Below are 20,758 nucleotides of genomic sequence, written 5' to 3'. Positions count from 1 at the left end.
TACAGGCACCCCTCTCTCCTTCACTTCATGTATCCTGGAGTGACAGACAGATGTTGGAGATGTCTTAACGCCACTGGCTCCCCAATGCATATCTGGTGGAACTGTCCCCTACTCCGACCATTCTGGGTTGATGTCATCTCCATTTCTCAAGACATACTACATACCCCTATCCCTACTGACCCGGCCTTTTGGTTGCTTTCCCACTCCTCAATATCACTGGCTCAGCACAAAACATCATTACTCCGCCACCTGTCTAATGCAGCACGGGCAGTTATCCCCACTCTATGGAGATCTTCATCTCCGCCCACAAGGAAACTATGGTTCACTAGAATTAATTATTATATGAATATGGAGAACATCCTCCTGGTTTCCAGAGATAAACTCCTAGAGTTCATGACCACTTGGTTACCTTGGATAGAATATACGTCCTCCAAAGACTACATCTGTGCCACCAAATGACTTCGCTCCGCAGTTGATCGATTAAAGAGACTGCATTACACCTCCCCCTCAGTTCAAGGGCCCCTAGACTTGGTCACACTATGTTCTTCTTCTTTCCTTTCCTTCATTTCATACTTCGCTCTTTTCTATAACTTTTCTACTATGTTACCTACGTCATCACGATTGCACTCACTGTATAGACAGATAGCGAGTGGGTACCACATTGACACTATAGAACAACCTACTATTGCCTGTACTTATACCGACCCCCAGTGTCTAGGGTGGTACGCTACTCTGCTTCTTATGGCTATATTGCAATTGACCTTAATTATATGTTCTGATGCTCTTTTGCCTAAATGTGATGTAATCTTCATATTTTCCTGAATAAAAACAGATTATACAAAAAAATAATAATCAAAAAGTAAGCTGTGATTTAATTTTACCACTTGTATGGTATATTTAAAGAGACATTGGCGCTGACAGTGTAGGGAGAGTACATGCCCACTTAGCACTGACCACACCCACACAGTACTGATCACAATCTGGTTCTGAACACAGTAGGCTAGGCCTGTGGAGCAGGAACTTGCTCAGGGGAAGGTATATTTAAAAACGCACATACTCATAAAAGAAGGGGCAGGTGCAGTATGTTGCGTGGCCTAAGCCATGCTCTAAATCAGTGAAACTCCAATGATTACTGCTCTGTCAGCAGTCATGTATAGTACCCATTTATTTATTCTATAACAAAATGAATTCTGTTTTGCTAACTATCCAGTATCATCATGACCGCGTCTTCCACCCTTCTGGCTTTGCTGTTAATGCCCCTCTGCCTGTGGATCTACAGCCGGCCATGGATTAACACACCGATTGTGCAGTTTCTACCTCTGGGAGCCGTCACGCTGACTCTCTGCAGCACTCTTCTTCCTATTGGTCTGGGGGTCTTTATACGTTACCGTTACAGCCGGATTGCGGATATACTGCTTAAGGTGAGTTGGCGATCTCAGATTTAAACATTCACTATATGTCTATGGAAAGAGGTGGAGAATACCAACAGCACCAAAATAGGCAGAGGATATACACTGTAATTCAAAGCTTACTCAGGCATGATTGCAGTCATCACCCGATATACAGTGGCGGCTGTGCTTCAACCAATTTACAAGATCATTTAGCATGTTAAATCACAAAAAAAAAAAAAATCAGTGCCTCATGCCTCAGTAATATCATTAGTTCCTAGCAAACTGATGGGCTACCTACTAGTTCAGCCAAGACAATGGCTGCCTCTACTGTGGGCAGGCAACCAATAGTCTTAGTAATGAATAGCCGATAAACTTTGAAAATCCTGCATGAACAATCAGACATACAAATGATATCCTTATAGTCATTAATCACATGGGAAGCTCAGCAAAGCGGCATAATTCTGCTCTATAACAGCGATTCTAATTTGTTTGCCCCGGCCTACCACACACACACACACACACACACACACACACACACATCACCATACCCTACAACTGTACCTTTTTTTTTTTATGGTCTGTACCGATTTTTGACTCTCCAAACTTCCAGTGAAAGTATAGGAAAGGGGGCGTGGCCATGACCCCTTTTCCGTGGCCATGACCCCTTTCCTAATTTGGACCGATATTTATGTGCAAAATGTTGGAGGGTATGCATCACTAACATCTAAACCTCATTCATATCACTGCAGAACTTATTCAGAGCATTGCAGGCAATATAAAATACAGTATAAATAACATACTAGACAGACATTCATCATGTCAGTACGAGAAGGTCAACATTTAAAGAGTCTACATTAGAATGTCGACACTACTAAAATGTTGACATGATAGAATGTAGACATTTCACATGTCAACATTTCCACATTGTAAGAATGTCGACATTCTGAGGATGTTGGCATGTTGCCTGTTGGGACTTCAACAATGTTGACTTCAGAACTGTCAGCATTGTGGTGTCGGCATTTTGATTGCCGACATTGTGACTGCATCCCCTAATAATGCTATGAGAAGCCGGTAAGTTAGTTGGTGTTCACATTCTGTATTATACAATGGGCCTATACTGTACGTGATTTTTCTATTAGAATGGGGATTTGCATTATACACTGGTCACCCAATAGAAGATGTGCAGTCTATAGAGCAGGCATTCCCAACCACGGTCCTCAAGGCACACTAACAGTGCAGGTTTTAGTGATATCCAGGATTCAGCACAGGTGACTTAATTAGTAGCTCAGTTATTTTGATTTAACCATCTGTGCTGCAGCCTGGATATCACTAAAACCTGCACTGTTGGTGTGCCTTGAGGACCGTGGTTGGGAATGCCTGCTATAGAGGCTTTGCATCATGTACTGGCTACTATATAGGCATAGAAGGCTACAACATTTTTACTTGGCTGCTGTTACGGGTGGGTCACACACCGTACAGCCCTCACGCCTGTTCTAACCAAGATAAGACAATCAACTGCTACAATTGTACAAATGACATGTTGCCTGTATGACAGCACTGCAGGAGTAAAGGTTACATTAGTGTAGGCGCACCATTCTAAAATCCTTCTGTTAGGCAGTACACACAGCAAAGTGCATGTAACGTTTAATATATATCTATATATGTGTGAGTGTAATGTAATACTGCTTTGATAGTACAGTATATGACCCATCACATAGAATGTAGTGTACAGCATTTTTCAGCGTTGTTATATATAATGTTCTGGATTATATTGTTTTGGTGCAGGCGGATTACGTTACTTCTCATTTATATTACAGGAGGATGTGCTGTCATTACATGAAGCACATATAGATCCCTCTCTTGTCAATAAGAGTTCCCTGATTTATAGATTCCACACATAAATCAGACATGAGCATGAGTAATGGTTCATGCTGCACTTTATATGGCTCTGCAATAAATATCCCACCTCTCAAATGCCAGTTTAGCAGAGCTACCCAGAAATAATGTAATCAGTCACTAGTATCTCTGGCACCTCATCCATTACCCTGGTGTGTCCGTCATGTGCTTTCCTGTGTGTAGCACAAAAATCACTCATTCCTGCTACATATTAGGTTTCTTTGCACCAATACAAACATATAAGTGTCTGTGTATATATATCTGTATATATTTATATCTTTATATAGCACACACCTACAATATTCCGCTTCAGTAGAATTTACAATCTAGGGCCCAGATTTATCAAGCTCCTAACTGCCTGTAATATGGCAGTTAGGAGCTGATTGGCTGGTATTGTATCACTGTGCTATTTATCACTCTCCAAGGCTTGATATATTCCCTATATATAGGGACACCCTCAGACACAGAGTTCATTGTTGTCAGGAGCTAATTAACCTACCAGTATGCTTTTGGATTGTGGGAGGAAACTAGGGGACCCATGAGGAAACCCAGGCAAGCACATGGAGAATATACAAACTCCACACAGTTAGGTACATGATGGGAATTGAACCCAAGACCTCATTGATGGAAAGTCACTGATAGTTTTAATCATCGATAGGCATCACAGCTGTGGGTAACATGAGGGCTGTGGCCCATTCAAGGAAAGGTGATAAGGCTATGTGGCACATTTGGGGTGTGAGACAAAAGGGGTCTATTTATTAAGCCTTGGATGGAGGTAAAGTGGCGGAGTTAAAGTACCAGCCAATCAGCTCCCAACTGTTATTTTTCAAACCCAGCGTGTGACATGGCAAATAAGAGCTGATTGGCTGGTACTTTATCTCCATCCACTTTACCTCCATCCAAGGCTTCGTAAATACACCCCAAAGTGTTGTGCGCTGTAATCTGGCTTCCTACACATACAGTCACTTTGTGTGTTACTCAGACTTAGTCCCAGGTGTAAAAGAGAAATGTGTACATTGTTCAGGACTGTAAAACGCCTGCCCAGTTCATGATGTCAATCCCCGACGGATCGGGCAGTGTGTATGCACAGCACACTGCCCGATCCGTCCATAGATATATTGGCAGATCAATTGATAATCCAGATATGTCTGAATTTGATCAGTACCCTGAACGAATCCTGTATTCAGTATGACGCTAGTTATTATACGGTGTGTGTTCTGCAGAAATCCCCATACACTTTCACCTCTCTGTGTTTTCTCTAGGTTTCTCTCTGGTCTCTGCTGGTAACGTTGGTTCTCCTGTTTATTCTTACTGGAGCAATGCTGGGACCTGAGCTCCTGGCCACTATTCCCCCATCTGTGTATGTTGTAGCTGTGATCATGCCTATGATAGGCTATGCAATGGGATACGGCCTTGCTACTTTATTCAGCCTGCCACCCAACTGCAGGAGAACGGTGTCTCTGGAAACAGGATGCCAAAACGTCCAGCTCTGTACGGCTCTTCTGAAGCTCGCTTTTCCCGCTCACCTCATAGGAAGCATGTACATGTTCCCATTACTATATGCACTCTTCCAGGCCGCTGAGGCGGGAATATACGTCCTAGCCTACAAACTCTACAGGAAGGAAGTTCTCCATAAACCGGAGCCTCTGGAAGAAGACGAGGACACAGATATTTCATACAGAAAACTGAAAGAAGAAGAGATTAATGAAATATCATATGGGACGGTATCCACAGAAGACCAAAATTCTGTAGGGAAGGAGCCACCCTCAGGACTGCGCTAATTTTGTTTAAAATTCTAGATATGTGTCAGACAAGTTTAAATCACAGTGCATACTTGCCAAGAATTCAGTGTCCTTGGACACTTTGCTATTTTGGCAATCGCATATACGTACAACCTATACTCTGCTGTGTCATTGGAAATAATACACTAAATGCTCAACATTACTACCCGGCACGGTCACAATAACATTTGGTCATATATAAAATTCATACACGTCTGCAGATTCCAGAATTATGTCAGATACTGACAACAAAATCCAGCACACAAAAACGGAGAAGTGATCCTGTGCACTATTGCTGTAATCCAGTACATAGGCTTACTCTAAGAATTGCCACTTTCCATTTTAAAATAATTGACAGTTATGCCCAGTGTGTTGCCTAACTAATGTGAATTGTGTATATCCTTTTATTCTGATATGTGAGCAAAACATAGTATTATGGGTAATTAACTGAATCTACTAAATATGACAGTGTTAATTCTGAGTAATATAAATTGCTTTGTGTTACCGTGTGTAAGGCTGCAGTGTATATCTTGAGAAGCAAAGTCAACGCTGCTCCAGGGACTTTCCTTCAAATGGACTACATACATCACTTATTACCCAGAATCCCAAGCTGCACCAATGAACTGTACAATGAGTTCCCGTGGGTTTGTGCAGAGGTGGCAAATGTGTCTCAAGCATGTGAATGTCCTCATAAATGTATTGAACTACTAGTACACTCTGCAGAGAGATGGTGTCCTTTATTTCACTAAAATACTTATTGTGTGGTGACAGTAGAATACTAACACTGGCACATCACCCACTCTTCAGTTATACAAATGGCTACAGTTTGTAATGTACTTACGGACCCCTACCTTCAGGTGCTACAAGCAGGGCCGTTCCAATATAGAGGCATTTTCTCCGGGCCCACAAGCACAGTGTTTCCACCATTGCACTTTCTAGTAACGGAGTATGGATAAGCTGAACCAAATAGAGCCTCAATCTTAGCCTCTTTGGGGTATATTTACTACATTTTGCTGGCAGAATTTAATCTGGTAATATCAAATGCAAAGCACTCATGGTTTTGCATCTAATATTATTGCGGTTATAGATTCTGCAGGCAAAACTGATGACAATTAGTGGCTTAAAGCCACCATTTAGTTTATATACTCCTCCACCTCTGTCCTAAGACTCATCTTGTTGTATATTCCTCCAACATCTATAATGGAGCTGATCCATTGTTGGGTTCCCGACGATTGAGGTGCCGGTGGTCATAATCCTGACACTTGGTAAGTATTCTAACCCTCCCCCTCTACCCCCCTAACCCTCCCTCCCTGCTTGGTGCCTAACCCTAACAGCATAACCCTAACCCTCCCCCAAGTCTCTTTTCATTGTGGTGTCTCAAAAAAAGACCAAATACAATATCTAAATATATCTTAAGATGGCACTGGCTGCAGACCCAACAGCAAATGCTGGTAGTTACCAACATGTCAACCAGAGTAGCATCTGTGTGCCGGCAGTCAGCATTAAGTGGGCTATTTAATTGTTGGCAAGAGTGTTTTAACTAATGGGTGTCTATCGGAGCTATTCAATTGTTGCACTGATCAGACGCCCGTTAGCCGTGGCAGTAACATCTTAGCTTGCACCTTCGGAGGCTGCAAGCTGAAATGTGTGAAAATTTGGCTGTTTGGGCAACCAAACAGGACTTTTCCTTTTCACGCCCATTAATTTAGACGGGTTTTGCCGCTTCAGGCAACTAAACCCTGTCTACCTGGGTGCGACATGCGCGATAATTAAAGGGCGCCCAAAACAATTGAATAGCAACAAAGGGCATCCTTTAATTATCATGTTAGGACAAACAATTGAAAAGCCCCCTAAGTGTTTGGAACAAACAGTTCCAGGGAGAAATCTGCAAATAGGGGACTCTCATCAGCAATCAGAGACAGAGTGACATCTACTATATGTATGAAGGAAATTGATACACTGTGTCAAAGCAGAGCTGTCAGTAAAATGAAAGTAAATTATTCAAAGGAAATATTCTTGACAAAAAATAGTGGATTTCCACATGAGAGGAGTTTGCCTCTGCATAGGCAGTTTATGCGGCTATTTGTACAGTAAATCATCATGATCTGGTTCCTTACTACAGAATATACAAATACACGCCTCCTAATGGCCATTTTGCATTCTTGCAGGGCTGCATGGTTCGCCTCTCATTTGTGTGAACATGCCCTTTACTGAATTTTGCATTTGTGAAAACTCTTTGGACATAAGGGTCGATGGGGCTGATTCAGTTGTTTTCCCAGCAGCTGCCACTAGATGGCTCCCAGTGGAGCAAATCAATTGTGTCTCCGTTCGGGTGTTCGGTTGCTAATAGACACTGGGGGGGGGGTCATGGTCACATTTCTTCTTGCAGCCTCCTGAGGTGGTGAGAAGAAATGTATGAAAATGCCGTGGTTAGGGCACTCTAATGGCAGGTTTGGGCAACAATTGAACAATTTTGCCCTAATCAGGAGAATAGATGGCTTTAGCAGCTATACATGACTAAACCTGGCTGAATTGGGCCTGATGAGCGATCATTTAAAGTTGCCTGGAATGATTAAATATGTCCAAATTATATATTGTACACATTCTACATAGCCTCATTCTGAGCATGTGCAGTGCGAATTCACAGGATAGGCGCAGTGCATATGTTCAACTTTACATTAATGCATTATCTTTTAATGCTCTTATCCCATACAAAAAAACGTAATACGTATGTGGTGCAGAGGCGTCACCAGGAGCGCACTCTGTATTATCACGCCCCCCCCCCCTTCCCGCCGGAGCCGTGGGCGGCCAAAACGGGGCGTGGCCTAGTCCAAACACGGCGTGGCCTCATATCTTTTTTTTCTTCGCTCCGGGGGGCATGTCCAGCTTCCCCGAAGATGCTGGCTGGCTCAGCGTGCAGTGCCGGCTCTTCTCTGTGACAGGAGCCGAGTGCTGCAAGAGTTTCTCACTGCAGCACTCGGCTCCTGTCGCTACAGAAGAGCTGGCACTTTGGTGTCACCCCTTCCGAGGGCGACACCCAGGTGCGGGCAGCACCCCCCGCACCCGCCTTCTGACGCCACTGATGTGGTGTCAAATTATGTATAATTTGTAGGCTCTTTTAGAGCTATTATCACTATGACAGTACACCACTAAATATACATGTGTGCAACATTTTCTGTTTTTTTATTAAATTATTTTAAATTAGAAAACCTATTTTTGATGACAAATTATTTAACATACAAAATTGTACACTTAGCCAAAATGAATAAAAGCACTATCAATTTGGTAGTAACCCGGGGAGCTTTATATCAGCCATTAACAGAGTTAAAACCTACTTACCTCAGTGATTAGGCTGCTTTCCTCCTCATGAATACTGGTCCCATACAGAAAATGTCTGCCTGCACTCTGTGGATGAGCCTGGGCCTTAAAATGATAGAACCTATTGTGAGAAGTGGGTGTGGCCAGTGCCATGTGGGCATGTACATCTTCTAATCTACACCATTAGCCCAATGTCTCCCTAAGTACATAACAATAAAAAAAAAAATACATTATTTTGTAAGGAAATCAGTAATCCAATTTTGGTACTTATGAAGTATAAGCAGTTGGTCATCATGCGGCCATGACGATGGGCCTATTTTTTTTAATCTGGAGACCTGGTGTTATAGCTCCATCTGCCCCATTGTTAATCTGGCCCTAATAAGATGGGGCATTTTAGTGTAAAACAGAATGGAGAGAAAAACTAATATGTGTGATGCACGATTCCATAGCCATCAGCTGCAGCTTTGTTATATCATACCTCTCCCAACATGACCAGGAGGGACACAATACTCTGCTTCTGGACTTTTCTCTTAATTTGTGATTGCCAGCACCCGTATTGAACAGGTTAATGGAAAAGAAAGGTGTTTCAGCACAGGTGATGGCAATCATAGAGTAAGAGGGAAGTCCAGGAGCAGAGCATTCTGTCCCTCCTGGAGAGGGTCATGTTATGAGGTATGTTATTTCCATAATACTATCACCAGTAAGTAGCACTCTTATCCAGTGCAATCTGTCTACTGTGCAAAACACAACTGAACTAACGCTCGGCATTAAAGAACATATCTCGCAATCTTATAGATGTAACAGGTTTGCCTCAGGCAGCTGAATAGACAGTGCAACAAGCACCCTCCATGCAGGCCTGACAACCAGACTGCTAGTACACAAACATATATATTAAAAGTTCCTAAACTCCACATACGTTACTTTTTTGCTAGCAATAAACACATTACATGCAAGCCATGTTTTCTTGTACTCACAGCAGACATCGTTTGCAAGGAAGCCTGTCTTTACTTACAGCCTCAGTAGCCAATGTGCAGCAATCCTAGACACCGAAAAACAGCGGCAGGTGATTTCCTCATCAGTAATTAGAGTTTATTTGACATCTGTTGCAATAATTTTAAAAGATAAGGTAGTTTGCAGTGATAGAGGTCTTCTTGCTTGTCATTGGTAATAGGAAAGTTAATGATCACATTATCTTGAAAACAAATCAACATATGGTTTACATCATTTTAATGACCCTCTAGTAAGGCCTATGGTTACATCAGCTGAGTATAGTCTGCATTCTGACTCTGGGAATCTGCAGATACAAGATGACTTTACCACGGCCAGCTAATGATTGCTGCATTATTTCTCAGAAGCGGACAGTAGTGCAATTGTAGTGACACTTAAGTTGGGTAGACATGGAAAGACTGAAAGACCGACAGATAAAATCTTCCACTTTCAGCTCCCTCTCTAGAGTGTACACATGGAAAGATGTAGCCAAATCTTTCAATCTTTCAAAGATCTTGCCTAGATGGTTTTTTGGCTCCAAATTTAAATATTTTCTTAGTGGCTAGATTACATCATCTAGCCAAAATCGTTCATACACACTGTGTAGCAGTGAATGATTTAGCCAAAATTGACCTTGCTGTACAGTCTAACAACGATTTTGTTGTTTACCCGCGGGAGTGCGCCTAGTGAAAGATCTAGCCTGTATATACGGAACGATATTATTGTTCAATGACCTATCTAGCCAAAATAGTTGGCTAGATCGTCCCATGTGTACCCAGCTTAACAGACCAGGTTTTAAGGAAAGCCATACTTGAGCACAGGTGACTATATTAGTACTTTGGTTATATTAATTAAACCATCTCTGCTCAAACATGGATATCTTTAAAACCTGGACTGTTAGTATGCATTGAGGTTGAAAAACTCTGTATTAGAGCATTAGCTGTATTTTTTTGTTCAGTTGTATTTTGTGTGACAATTTTTTTTAGTTTTTCTTCTTTTCCAGTGATGTGACAATGGATCCACAGAGAGTGTATTTCAGAACTCTGAAATTATTATTAGATTTTATTTAATCATATAGTTCCCATTGTAAATTGAAGATTATAAACTGAGAGGCAGACACATCCCCTCCACACCTTGATTGGTAATCAGTCCAAGTGCTATTTAAACAAGTACCTTGGAGCTCCTTGTAGCTAGACATTATGGCTAGCTTCACAGAAGAGGCAATGGATAACTACATGTATTCTGCGTATAACCCTTATTCCTACAGGTATCTTAACCCCAAACAAAAAGGGATGAGCTGGAGGCAGAAGAACTATATGACCAACTATGGAGATGCTGGAGATTACTTTGATAACTATCAGAGAGCTCATTTAAAGGCCATCTTGTCTCAGGTGAATCCTAACCTAACCCCAAGGCTCAGGAAAGCAAATACCAGAGATGTGGGGATTCAGGTGAACCCCAGGCAGGATGCTTCCGTCCAGTGCTCTTTGGGTCCCAGGACTCTAATACGGAGGAGAGATGGGACACTTAAAAAACCTCAGCAGGTTCCTCCAGATCAAGGAAGTCCTACAACACCCACTAAGAGTGTACACTTCCCCAGAACCATAGCGGTGTACTCTCCTGTAGTTACTGGAGGAAAACTTTCCACTATCCAGGGAGAGGAGGAAGAACCAGAACCGAAGCCTCAGGAAGAGGCTGACAAAGACGAAGTTCCCCAGAAATCCGTTAAGGAAGGGAGCAAAGTGGATGATGACCCTAAGGAGGAGGTTAAAGAGGGTCAGTCTGAGGACCAGCCAACAGGTTCACCTGGCCAGACAAGGCTGCGGTTCCAGGTAAAGTTTCTCTGCCTTGTTTTAGGTAATTGGTGATTTTTGTCAATCTTACGACGTCCTACAAATCTTCCTTTCTAAGGTGGAATAGTTGACCTGTGGGGTCTAGGCCTAACCAGTAACACTCTTGGCTAAATACAGTTTCCCAAACTCTGCCATTTGTAGTCCAGGTTTTAAGGATATCTTTGAGCCCAGATGGCTAAATCAAATTTACTGACGTGCTAATTTAGTAACCTGTCCTCAAGCATGGATATCCTTATAACCTGGCCTGTAATGGAATATTTTGAGAATCTTCTGGATTAATGAATGTGGCTTACAATGCCACTGGTTGATCCACCTGTTAGGGTCTGTATATATGACTAACCCCACCCCCCCAGTGGTGCCTGGCACATATGCACTGTGGGCACAGGACCACTGTCAATACCCGCCGCATTGTGAAGTCCGGCCACCCGCTGTCACAACTTGGCTGCAGTGCATTGCCCGGCTACCTCTTCTCACATAAGTAGCTGGGCAAAGCTTTCCTTATAAAACACACTCTAACTGCAATAGAATGTTTCAACCGTTAATCAAATAAATGTTAACTAGTCAAACTAAGTGGTGAGTTTACCTGTAGTATGTGTCCCTTGGGCTGTTTCCTAGAGCGAGTGCTGTTATGTGTCTGCGATTTTGGTGAGACCCATGTTCTGAGTGACTATGAGACAGTGAGGAGAGAAATACAGTACATAACACTATGTAAGCAATACTTAGCATTTTGTGTTGTGGTGCAACCTCACCCCCTGCCAAAAAACAAACAAAAACAAACACTAATTGTATCCTCCTACAATAACTCCAATAAAGTGCACAGCAATATTTTTCTAGCCAATAAGAAAAAGGGAAATGGCCATCTTCCTACATAACACTGACTTTTTTTTTTTTTTTCTTCATTGCATAAGGCACCAATTATCTGGAAACCCACCCTGTACTTCTATAGACTACTACTGAATCTGATTATCTGCATTTTATTGTATGTCATGTGATTTTAGTTCCTGGAGCAGAAGTATGGCTACTACCACTGTAAAGACTGCAACATTCGTTGGGAAAGTGCCTATGTCTGGTGTGTGCAGGGTACAAATAAGGTAGGTGCAGGTGTGTCTGTCTAGCCTATATAATGTCGCATGAGCTGAGCACTCAATCTACTGCTTGCTTTTGGCAGGTGTATTTCAAACAGTTCTGCAGAACATGTCAGAAATCCTTTAATCCTTATCGAGTGGAGGATATCATGTGTCAAGTAAGTGTTCTGCTTCTAGGACTATGCATATACTGCAATCTGTGCTATGCATTGGTTAATTAATACGCTGATCATTAAAAAAACGTGATTCTAGATTGATCTGCCGGACTCTCCACTCCTAGATCTGGAGTGTATGGGATATGAATGTGGCCACATTAATATAAAAATCACAAGTTCTGCACCCACCATAATAAGGCACAGGGATTTGGTTTGTATTTAGATTAAAATAAAATAATTTAAGCTTGCAGCCCCCATCAAGGGACCCATTATTACTCCGTTATAACCCGATAACAGTGGTTCTCAACTCTAGTCCTCAAATGCCCCCCAACAAGTCATGTTTTCAGGATTGCTACATGCTGCAATTGGACGGTAGTGTATGAATGTCCATTTAATGGTCAGTGTTTGGTGGGCTATACCAGGCATTCCCAACCTCTGTCATCAAGGCACACCAATGCAGCTTTTATACTAAAATAATCAACAGATTAAGAGGGAGATGCAGTAATAAAAGTGGAGTAGCTGCCCATGGCAACTAATCGACATTGATGTAAAGCTTCATAATTTGCATAATATAAAAGTATACAGAGCAGCTGACTGGTTGCCATGTGCAACTTCTCCACATTAATCACTGCTTAGTACGTGTCCCCCCTAATACAACTGGACTGGTGAAAGGAAAAATGTTGGTAAAAGTTGCAGGGTGCAATAAACCAGGTGGCGCAAACTGTTTTGAATGTGTACTGTAGTATCCGCTTGTTTAACCTGTACTTTTCTAGCTAAAATTGCTATGGTCTTCTTCTAATGTTTGAAATTCCTTTCAAATATTTGTGGTATCCTGATATTGTTAAAACCTGAATATAATCCTTGGGTCCCCCTCCAGTTTTATTCTGTCTCATATTTCCCCCCCCCCATCCATCCTTATTCCTTGTAGAGCTGCAAACAGACTAGATGTACCTGTCCTGTGAAAGTGCGTCATGTAGATCCAAAGAGACCCCATCGTCAGGACCTGTGTGGAAGATGCAAGGGGAAGAGGCTCTCCTGCGACAGCACCTTCAGCTTTAAGTATATAATTTAATCCAGCATTGTACATTACTCCTTCCATACTGTAATTTGGCCTGAGAAGTGTATTTTTGTTTTCGGAGTATCTTGGGATGTAATAATGAAATAAAACATGTGTCACAGCACTTCCACCTGTATACTGAATAAAATCTCTGGGATAAGAAGACAAACTGTAGTTCAGCTGGCTTTCTGTGTGAGGCGGTGGGTACATGTTTACACGGGATCTGTATAAACCGGTGGCCAGGATCCCAGCCACTGGTGTGACTGTATGCTTGTGGGCTCGCCACAGGTTATATTCTCCCTCTGTGGGTGTTATGGACACCCACAGAGGGAAAAAAAAAAGCCTGAGTCGGGATTCCGGCGGCAGCATTTCACAAGTAGTCAGGATTCTGGAGGCAGCATTGTGACGTCCGGGCCCCTGACTAGTGGTGGTATAGCAGCTTCCCGTTTATACACCGTCTAATATAATATGGAAACTGGGGCGAGAGTACATATGTGATAGTCTGTAGACCTCTTTTAATAAGAAAGCTACTTGGTAATCTCGTACAGAAGTGTAATCACCTAGAACATATACAGAGGAGCACTGGTAAACAACTTAATGAGCTAATTGCTAACATGGATTGTGCAGGGTAAATATAAGGCTGGCTGTCTCGTGTATGCAGTAAATACATCTTTGTGGTTTGAATGGTCACTAGGAGATCCTGGATCCCAATTAATGGATGACCTGCATTCTGCCTCCTATGTTGGGTGACTCTGCAGCAACCTAAGCTCTGGCATTGTGAGTGCCTCCTATAAGGGTCTGGTAATACCGGCAGGCAGGAGAAAGATGGCAGAATCCCAACAGCTGAAATAATGGTGGCAAGCTCGCTGCACCTGCCACGCTTATGGCCCGGAGGCAAGTTTTGCTTGCCATACTTCTATTCCCCCTTGGGTGGTAGCGTGGGCCACCACCTGAGTGGGAAGTAGGGTCTTCAGATGGTATTCTGATTGGTGGCATTTCACCAGCTGTCAGGATTCTGGTGTTTTTATGGACTGCTGGGATTCCGACAGACGGTAAATGAACTGCATCCCTCCTGTACAGGTACTTTTTTTTTTAAAGCCTGTGCTTAATTGTGAGGGAATATAAAACCTGTTTTCCCTCATACTGACACACATGCAGCAGAGCAAGTTATGGTGTGCAGGGATAATGAAGGCCTACTCTAAGCAGCACTAAGTACACAAGATGCATACAACTGCTTACGGAGGGAATTAATTTGTGGATGAAGGGGCAAATTGCCGATGTTTAAATGCTGGCAATGGCAGGCTGACTCGCACCCCTTTTGCTTGAAAATTCACTCTACCCTATGGAGTATTGAACACCTTTTGAGCAAGACCCCACCACCATGTGTATTTGGCTGGGTGACAATCACCAGAAATTCAATCACCCATCCCATAGACCCAAATGAGCTCCATGTTGAGACAGACTTGCATTTTCATATGAGCCATCAATCTGAACTATTCTGGAACTGGTTTAAACATGATCCTTGTAGCCTCCAATGCAGGTAGACCTAAAAAAATGACACTACGTTTGGGTGACTTGGTTATGACTTGCACTCTGATGCATAGATGTATTAGACAAGGTGAAATACTGCTGAATAAATGTCTGGTTACAGTTTTGCAGCTGAATAAGCTGGGCAGTACGGATAGTGTAATGGTTAGCATTACTGCCTCACAGCACTGAGGTCATGGGATCCATTCCCACCTCAACATGACCCTAACTGGACTTTGTATAGTCTCCCTGTGCTTGCAGGGTTTCCTCCCACCTTTCCAATATGTACTGGTAGGTTAATTGGCTCCTAACAAAAATGACCTTAGTGTGTATACATGGCCAGACTAGATGTGCCAAGTGGTTCTGATCAACCATTAAATTCTATGCAAGTGTATGGTAACTAATCTTCTCAATGCACTACTCCAGCATGACATGTTCCACTGGGAAAAGCTAGTTGCTACAAAATGTGTAAAAGACTCATCCAGTAACCTGCTATTGTATAAATGGAGACAATATTTCAAAGGACTGGCTCCTAAGGGCATGGCCGTAACTGGGGGGGAGGCGCGCGCAAGTGACCTGGATGCGCAAACTTTGGGGGCACCGAGAGAGTAGAAAAAATAAGATTTTACTCACCGGTAAATCTATTTCTCGTAGTCCGTAGTGGATGCTGAGGACTCCGTAAGGACCATGGGGAATAGACGGGCTCTGCAGATGACTGGGCACTCTAAAGAAAGATTTAGTACTACCTGGTGTGCACTGGCTCCGCCCTCTATGTCCCTCCTCCAGACCTCAGTTAAGGAAACTGTGCCCGGAAGAGCTGACATTACAAGGAAAGGATTTTGGAATCCAGGGTAAGACTCATACCAGCCACACCAATCACACCGTATAACTCGTGATAAACTTACCCAGTTAACAGTATGAACAACAACAGAGCATCAAACAACAGATGCCAACATAACCCTTTTATTAAGCAATAACTATATACACGTATTGCAGAAAGTCCGCACTTGGGACGGGCACCCAGCATCCACTACGGACTACGAGAAATAGATTTACCGGTGAGTAAAATCTTATTTTCTCTAACGTCCTAGTGGATGCTGGGGACTCCGTAAGGACCATGGGGATTATACCAAAGCTCCCAAACGGGCGGGAGAGTGCGGATGACTCTGCAGCACCGAATGGGCAAACACAAGGTCCTCCTCAGCCAGGGTATCAAACTTATAGAACTTTGCAAAGGTGTTTGAATCCGACCAAGTAGCTGCTCGGCAAAGTTGTAATGCCAAGACCCCTCGGGCAGCCGCCCAAGAAGAGCCCACTTTCCTTGTGGAATGGGCTTTCACTGATTTTGGATGCGGCAAACCAGCCGCAGAATGAGCCTGCTGAATCGTGTTACAGATCCAGCGAGCAATAGTCTGCTTAGAAGCAGGAGCACCCAGCTTGTTGGATGCATACAGGATAAACAGCAAGTCAGTTTTCCTGACTCCAGCCATCCTGGCTACATAAATCTTCAAAGCCCTGACTACATCAAGCAACTTGGAGTCCTCCAAGTCACGAGTAGCCGCAGGCACCACAATAGGTTGGTTCAAATGAAAAGATGACACCACCTTCGGCAGAAATTGCGGACGAGTCCGTAATTCTGCCCTGTCCATATGGAAAACCAGATAGGGGCTTTTACATGACAAAGCCGCCAATTCTGACACACGCCTAGCCGAAGCTGAGGCCAATAGCATGACCACCTTCCACGTGAGATACTTTAGCTCCACGGTCTTAAGTGGCTCAAACCAGTGGGATTTCAGGAAACCCAACACCACGTTGAGATCCCAAGGTGCCACTGGTGGCACAAAAGGGGGCTGAATATGCAGCACTCCCTTAACAAACGTCTGAACTTCAGGAAGAGAAGCCAGTTCCTTTTGAAAGAAAATGGATAGGGCCGAAATCTGGACCTTTATGGATCCCAACTTCAGGCCCATAGTCACTCCAGACTGTAGGAAGTGCAGGAACCGGCCCAGCTGGAACTCCTCTGTAGGGGCCTTCCTGGCCTCGCACCAGGCAACATATTTTCGCCATATACGGTGATAATGCTTTGCTGTCACGTCCTTCCTAGGCTTTATCAGCGTAGGAATAACTTCATCCGGAATGCCTTTTTCCGCTAGGATCCGGCGTTCAACCGCCATGCCGTCAAACGCAGCCGCGGTAAGTCTTGGAACAGACAGGGCCCTTGTTGCAACAGGTCCTGTCTGAGAGGCAGAGGCCATGGGTCCTCTGTGAGCATTTCTTGCAATTCCGGGTACCAAGTCCTTCTTGGCCAATCCGGAACAATGAGTATTGTTCTCACTCCTCTTTTTCTCACAATTCTCCGCACCTTTGGTATGAGAGGAAGAGGAGGAAACACATAGACCGACTGGAACACCCACGGTGTTACAAGTGCATCCACAGCTATCGCCTGAGGGTCTCTTGACCTGGCGCAATACCTTTTTAGCTTTTTGTTGAGACGGGACGCCATCATGTCCACCTGTGGCCGTTCCCATCGATTTGCAATCTGCGTAAAGACTTCTTGATGAAGTCCCCACTCTCCTGGGTGGAGGTCGTGCCTGCTGAGGAAGTCTGCTTCCCAGTTGTCCACTCCCGGAATGAACACTGCTGACAGTGCTAGTACGTGATTCTCCACCCAACGAAGAATCCTGGTGGCTTCTGCCATTGCCACCCTGCTTCTTGTGCCGCCCTGGCGGTTTACATGGGCCACTGCAGTGATGTTGTCTGACTGAATCAGCACTGGTTGGTTTCGAAGCAGAGGCTCCGCTTGACTCAGGGCGTTGTATACGGCCCTTAGTTCCAGGATATTGATGTGCAGACAAGTCGTCTGACTTGACCACAGCCCCTGGAAGTTTCTTCCCTGAGTGACTGCCCCCCATCCTCGGAGGCTTGCATCTGTGGTCACCAGGACCCAGTCCTGTATGCCGAACCTGCGGCCCTCGAGGAGGTGAGCACTTTGCAGCCACCACAGAAGAGACACCCTGGCCCTGGGGGACAGGGTGATCCGCCGATGCATCTGAAGATGCGATCCGGACCACTTGTCCAACAGATCCCACTGAAAGATCCTCGCATGGAACCTGCCGAAGGGAATGGCTTCGTATGACGCCACCATCTTTCCCAGGACTCGCGTGCAGTGATGCACCGACACCTGTTTTGGTTATAGGAGGTCTCTGACCAGAGTCACGGGCTCCTGAGCCTTTTCCTCCGGGAGAAACACCTTTTTCTGGCTTGTGTCCAGAATCATGCCCAGGAAGGGCAGAGGCGTCGTAGGAATCAGCTGCGACTTTGGAATATTCAGAATCCAGCCGTGCTGTCGCAACACCTCCTGAGAGTGTGCTACGCTGATCAGCAACCGCTCCCTGGACCTCGCCTTTATGAGGAGATCGTCCAAGTATGGGATAATTGTAACCCCTTGCTTCCGAAGGAGCACCATCATTTCCGCCATCACCTTGGTAAATATTCTCGGTGCCGCGGACAGGCCAAACGGCAACGTCTGGAATTGGTAACGACAGTCCTGTACCACAAACCTGAGGTACTCCTGGTGAGGTGGATAAATGGGGACATGCAAGTACGCATCCTTGATGTCCAGAGACACCATAAAATCCCCTTCCTCCAGGCTTGCAATGACCGCTCTGAGCGATTCCATCTTGAACTTGAATTTCTTCAGATAAATGTTCAGGGATTTTAAATTCAAAATGGGTCTGACCGAACCGTCCGGTTTCGGTACCACAAACATAGTGGAATAGTAACCCCTTCCCTGTTGCAGGAGGGGAACCTTCACTACCACCTGCTGGAGATATAGCTTGTGAATTGCTGCCAACACTACCTCCCTTTCCATGGGGGAAGCTGGCAAGGCCGATTTTAGGTAACGGTGAGGGGGCGTCACCTCGAATTCCAGCTTGTATCCCTGAGACACAATTTGTATAGCCCAAGGAACCACCCATGAGCGAACCCACTGGTGGCTGAAATTTCGGAGACGCGCCCCCACCGCTCCTGGCTCCGGCTGTGGAGCCCCAGCGTCATGCGGTGGATTTAGTGGAAGCCGGGGAGGACTTCTGTTCCTGGGAACTAGCTGTATGGTGCAGCTTTTTTCCTCTACCCCTGCCTCTGGCAAGAAAGGATGCACCTCTGACTTTCTTGCTTTTTTGTGAACGAAAGGACTGCATTTGGTAATACAGTGCTTTCTTTGGCTGTGAGGGAATATATGGCAAGAAATTTGACTTCCCAGCCTGTGGAAACTAGGTCCGAGAGACCGTCCCCAAACAATTCCTCACCCTTATAAGGTAACACCTCCATGTGTTTTTTTTAGAGTCGGCATCACCTGTCCATTGCAGAGTCCATAGGACCCTTCTGGCAGAAATCAACATTGCGTTTATTCTAGAGCCCAGCAGGCAAATGTCCCTCTGGGCATCCCGCATATATAGGACAGCGTCTTTGATATGCCCTAGGGTCAGTAACATAGTCTCCCTGTCCAGGGTATCTATCTCCTCAGACAGAGTATCTGTCCATGCTGCTACAGCACTACACATCCAGGCCGAAGCAATTGCTGGCCTCAGAAGAGTACCAGAATGTGTATAAACAGACTTCAGGATACCTTCCTGCTTCCTATCCGCAGGATCCTTTAGGGCGGCCGTATCCTGTGACGGCAGGGCCACCTTCTTAGATAAGCGTGTCAACGCTTTGTCTACCCTAGGGGAGGATTCCCAGCGTAACCTATCCGTTGGCGGGAAAGGATACGCCATAAGTAATCTTTTGGAAACCAGTACTTTCCTATCAGGGGAATCCCACGCTTTTTCACATAACTCATTTAATTCATGTGAAGGGGGAAAAGTCACTTCTTGCTTTTTCTCCCCAAACATATAAACCCTCTTGTCAGGGACAGGGTTTTCCTCCGATATGTGCAATACATCCTTCATTGCTATAATCATGTATCGGATGGCTTTAGTCATTTTAGGCTGCAACTTTGCATCATCGTCATCGACACTGTAGTCAGAATCCGTGTCGACATCTGTGTCAACCAACTGGGATAGTGGGCGCTTTTGAGACCCTGACGGCCCCTGAGCTGTAGAATCAGACATGGGTTGAGACCCTGACTGATTATCCAACCTTTTATGCAAGGAGCTTACGTTATCATTTAACACCTTCCACATATCCATCCAAGCAGGTGTCGGCGGCGACACCACATTCACTTGCACTTGTTCTGCCTCCACGTAACCGTCCTCCTCAAACATGTCGACACAAACGTACCGACACACCGCACACACACAGGGAATGCTCTAATTGAGGACAGGACCCCACAAGGCCTTTTGGGGAGACAGAGAGTATGCCAGCACACACCCCAGCGCTATATAACCCAGGGATTACACAGTAACTTAGTGTTTACCCAGTAGCTGCTGTTTATGATCATTTGCGCCTAAATTTATGTGCCCCCCCTCTCTTTTTACCCTTTTTCTACCTTGATACTGCAGGGGAGAGCCTGGGGAGCTTCCTCTCAGCGGAGCTGTGGAGAGAAAATGGCGCCGGTTAGTGCTGAGGAAGAAGGCCCCGCCCCCTCAGCGGCGGGCTTCTGTCCCGGGTCTGTGTAAATAAAATGGCGGGGGCTCGTACATATATACAGTGCCCAGCTGTATATATGTGTCTTTTTGCCAAGAGGTATCCTAATTGCTGCCCAGGGC

General features: G+C 44.6%; 2 protein-coding genes and 1 long non-coding RNA gene across 5 annotated transcripts in view; 2 read left to right on the top strand and 1 right to left on the bottom strand.

Annotated features, from left to right (window-relative positions):
- Positions 1–5,790, top strand: part of SLC10A4 (solute carrier family 10 member 4) — a 103,536-nt gene extending 97,746 nt beyond the window's left edge. The window contains exons 2-3 of the mRNA XM_063920964.1: positions 1,211–1,421; positions 4,550–5,790. Of these exons, the coding sequence (XP_063777034.1) occupies positions 1,211–1,421; positions 4,550–5,068 (730 nt within the window). The 3' untranslated portion in view covers positions 5,069–5,790. The remainder of the gene's footprint in view (positions 1–1,210; positions 1,422–4,549) is intronic.
- The window catches only part of LOC134926102 (uncharacterized), a 119,398-nt gene extending 109,871 nt beyond the window's left edge, over positions 1–9,527 (bottom strand). Inside the window, exons 1-2 of one of the 3 annotated variants that reach the window (XR_010177534.1) lie at positions 9,361–9,527; positions 8,408–8,491 (exon numbers count right to left, since the gene is read on the bottom strand). This is a non-coding gene — a long non-coding RNA (uncharacterized LOC134926102). Of the gene's footprint in view, positions 1–8,407; positions 8,492–8,864; positions 8,931–9,360 lie in introns of those variants that run through there. The other 2 variants (XR_010177536.1, XR_010177535.1) reach the window with 2 other exon arrangements.
- A 789-nt stretch (positions 9,528–10,316) lies between these two features.
- Positions 10,317–13,692, top strand: ZAR1 (zygote arrest 1). Its single transcript, XM_063920965.1, has 4 exons — positions 10,317–11,205; positions 12,225–12,317; positions 12,395–12,469; positions 13,395–13,692. Exons 1-4 carry the CDS (start codon positions 10,573–10,575, stop codon positions 13,536–13,538), a joined length of 945 nt encoding a protein of 314 aa, XP_063777035.1. The 5' UTR covers positions 10,317–10,572; the 3' UTR covers positions 13,539–13,692.
- The last annotated feature ends 7,066 nt before the right edge of the window (positions 13,693–20,758 follow it).

Source organism: Pseudophryne corroboree, chromosome 1, assembly GCF_028390025.1.
Source record: "Pseudophryne corroboree isolate aPseCor3 chromosome 1, aPseCor3.hap2, whole genome shotgun sequence".
Taxonomy (NCBI): Eukaryota; Metazoa; Chordata; class Amphibia; order Anura; family Myobatrachidae; genus Pseudophryne; species Pseudophryne corroboree.
The sequence above is the reverse complement of the archived record's forward strand: the minus strand, read 5'-3'. Positions and strand labels throughout refer to the sequence as shown.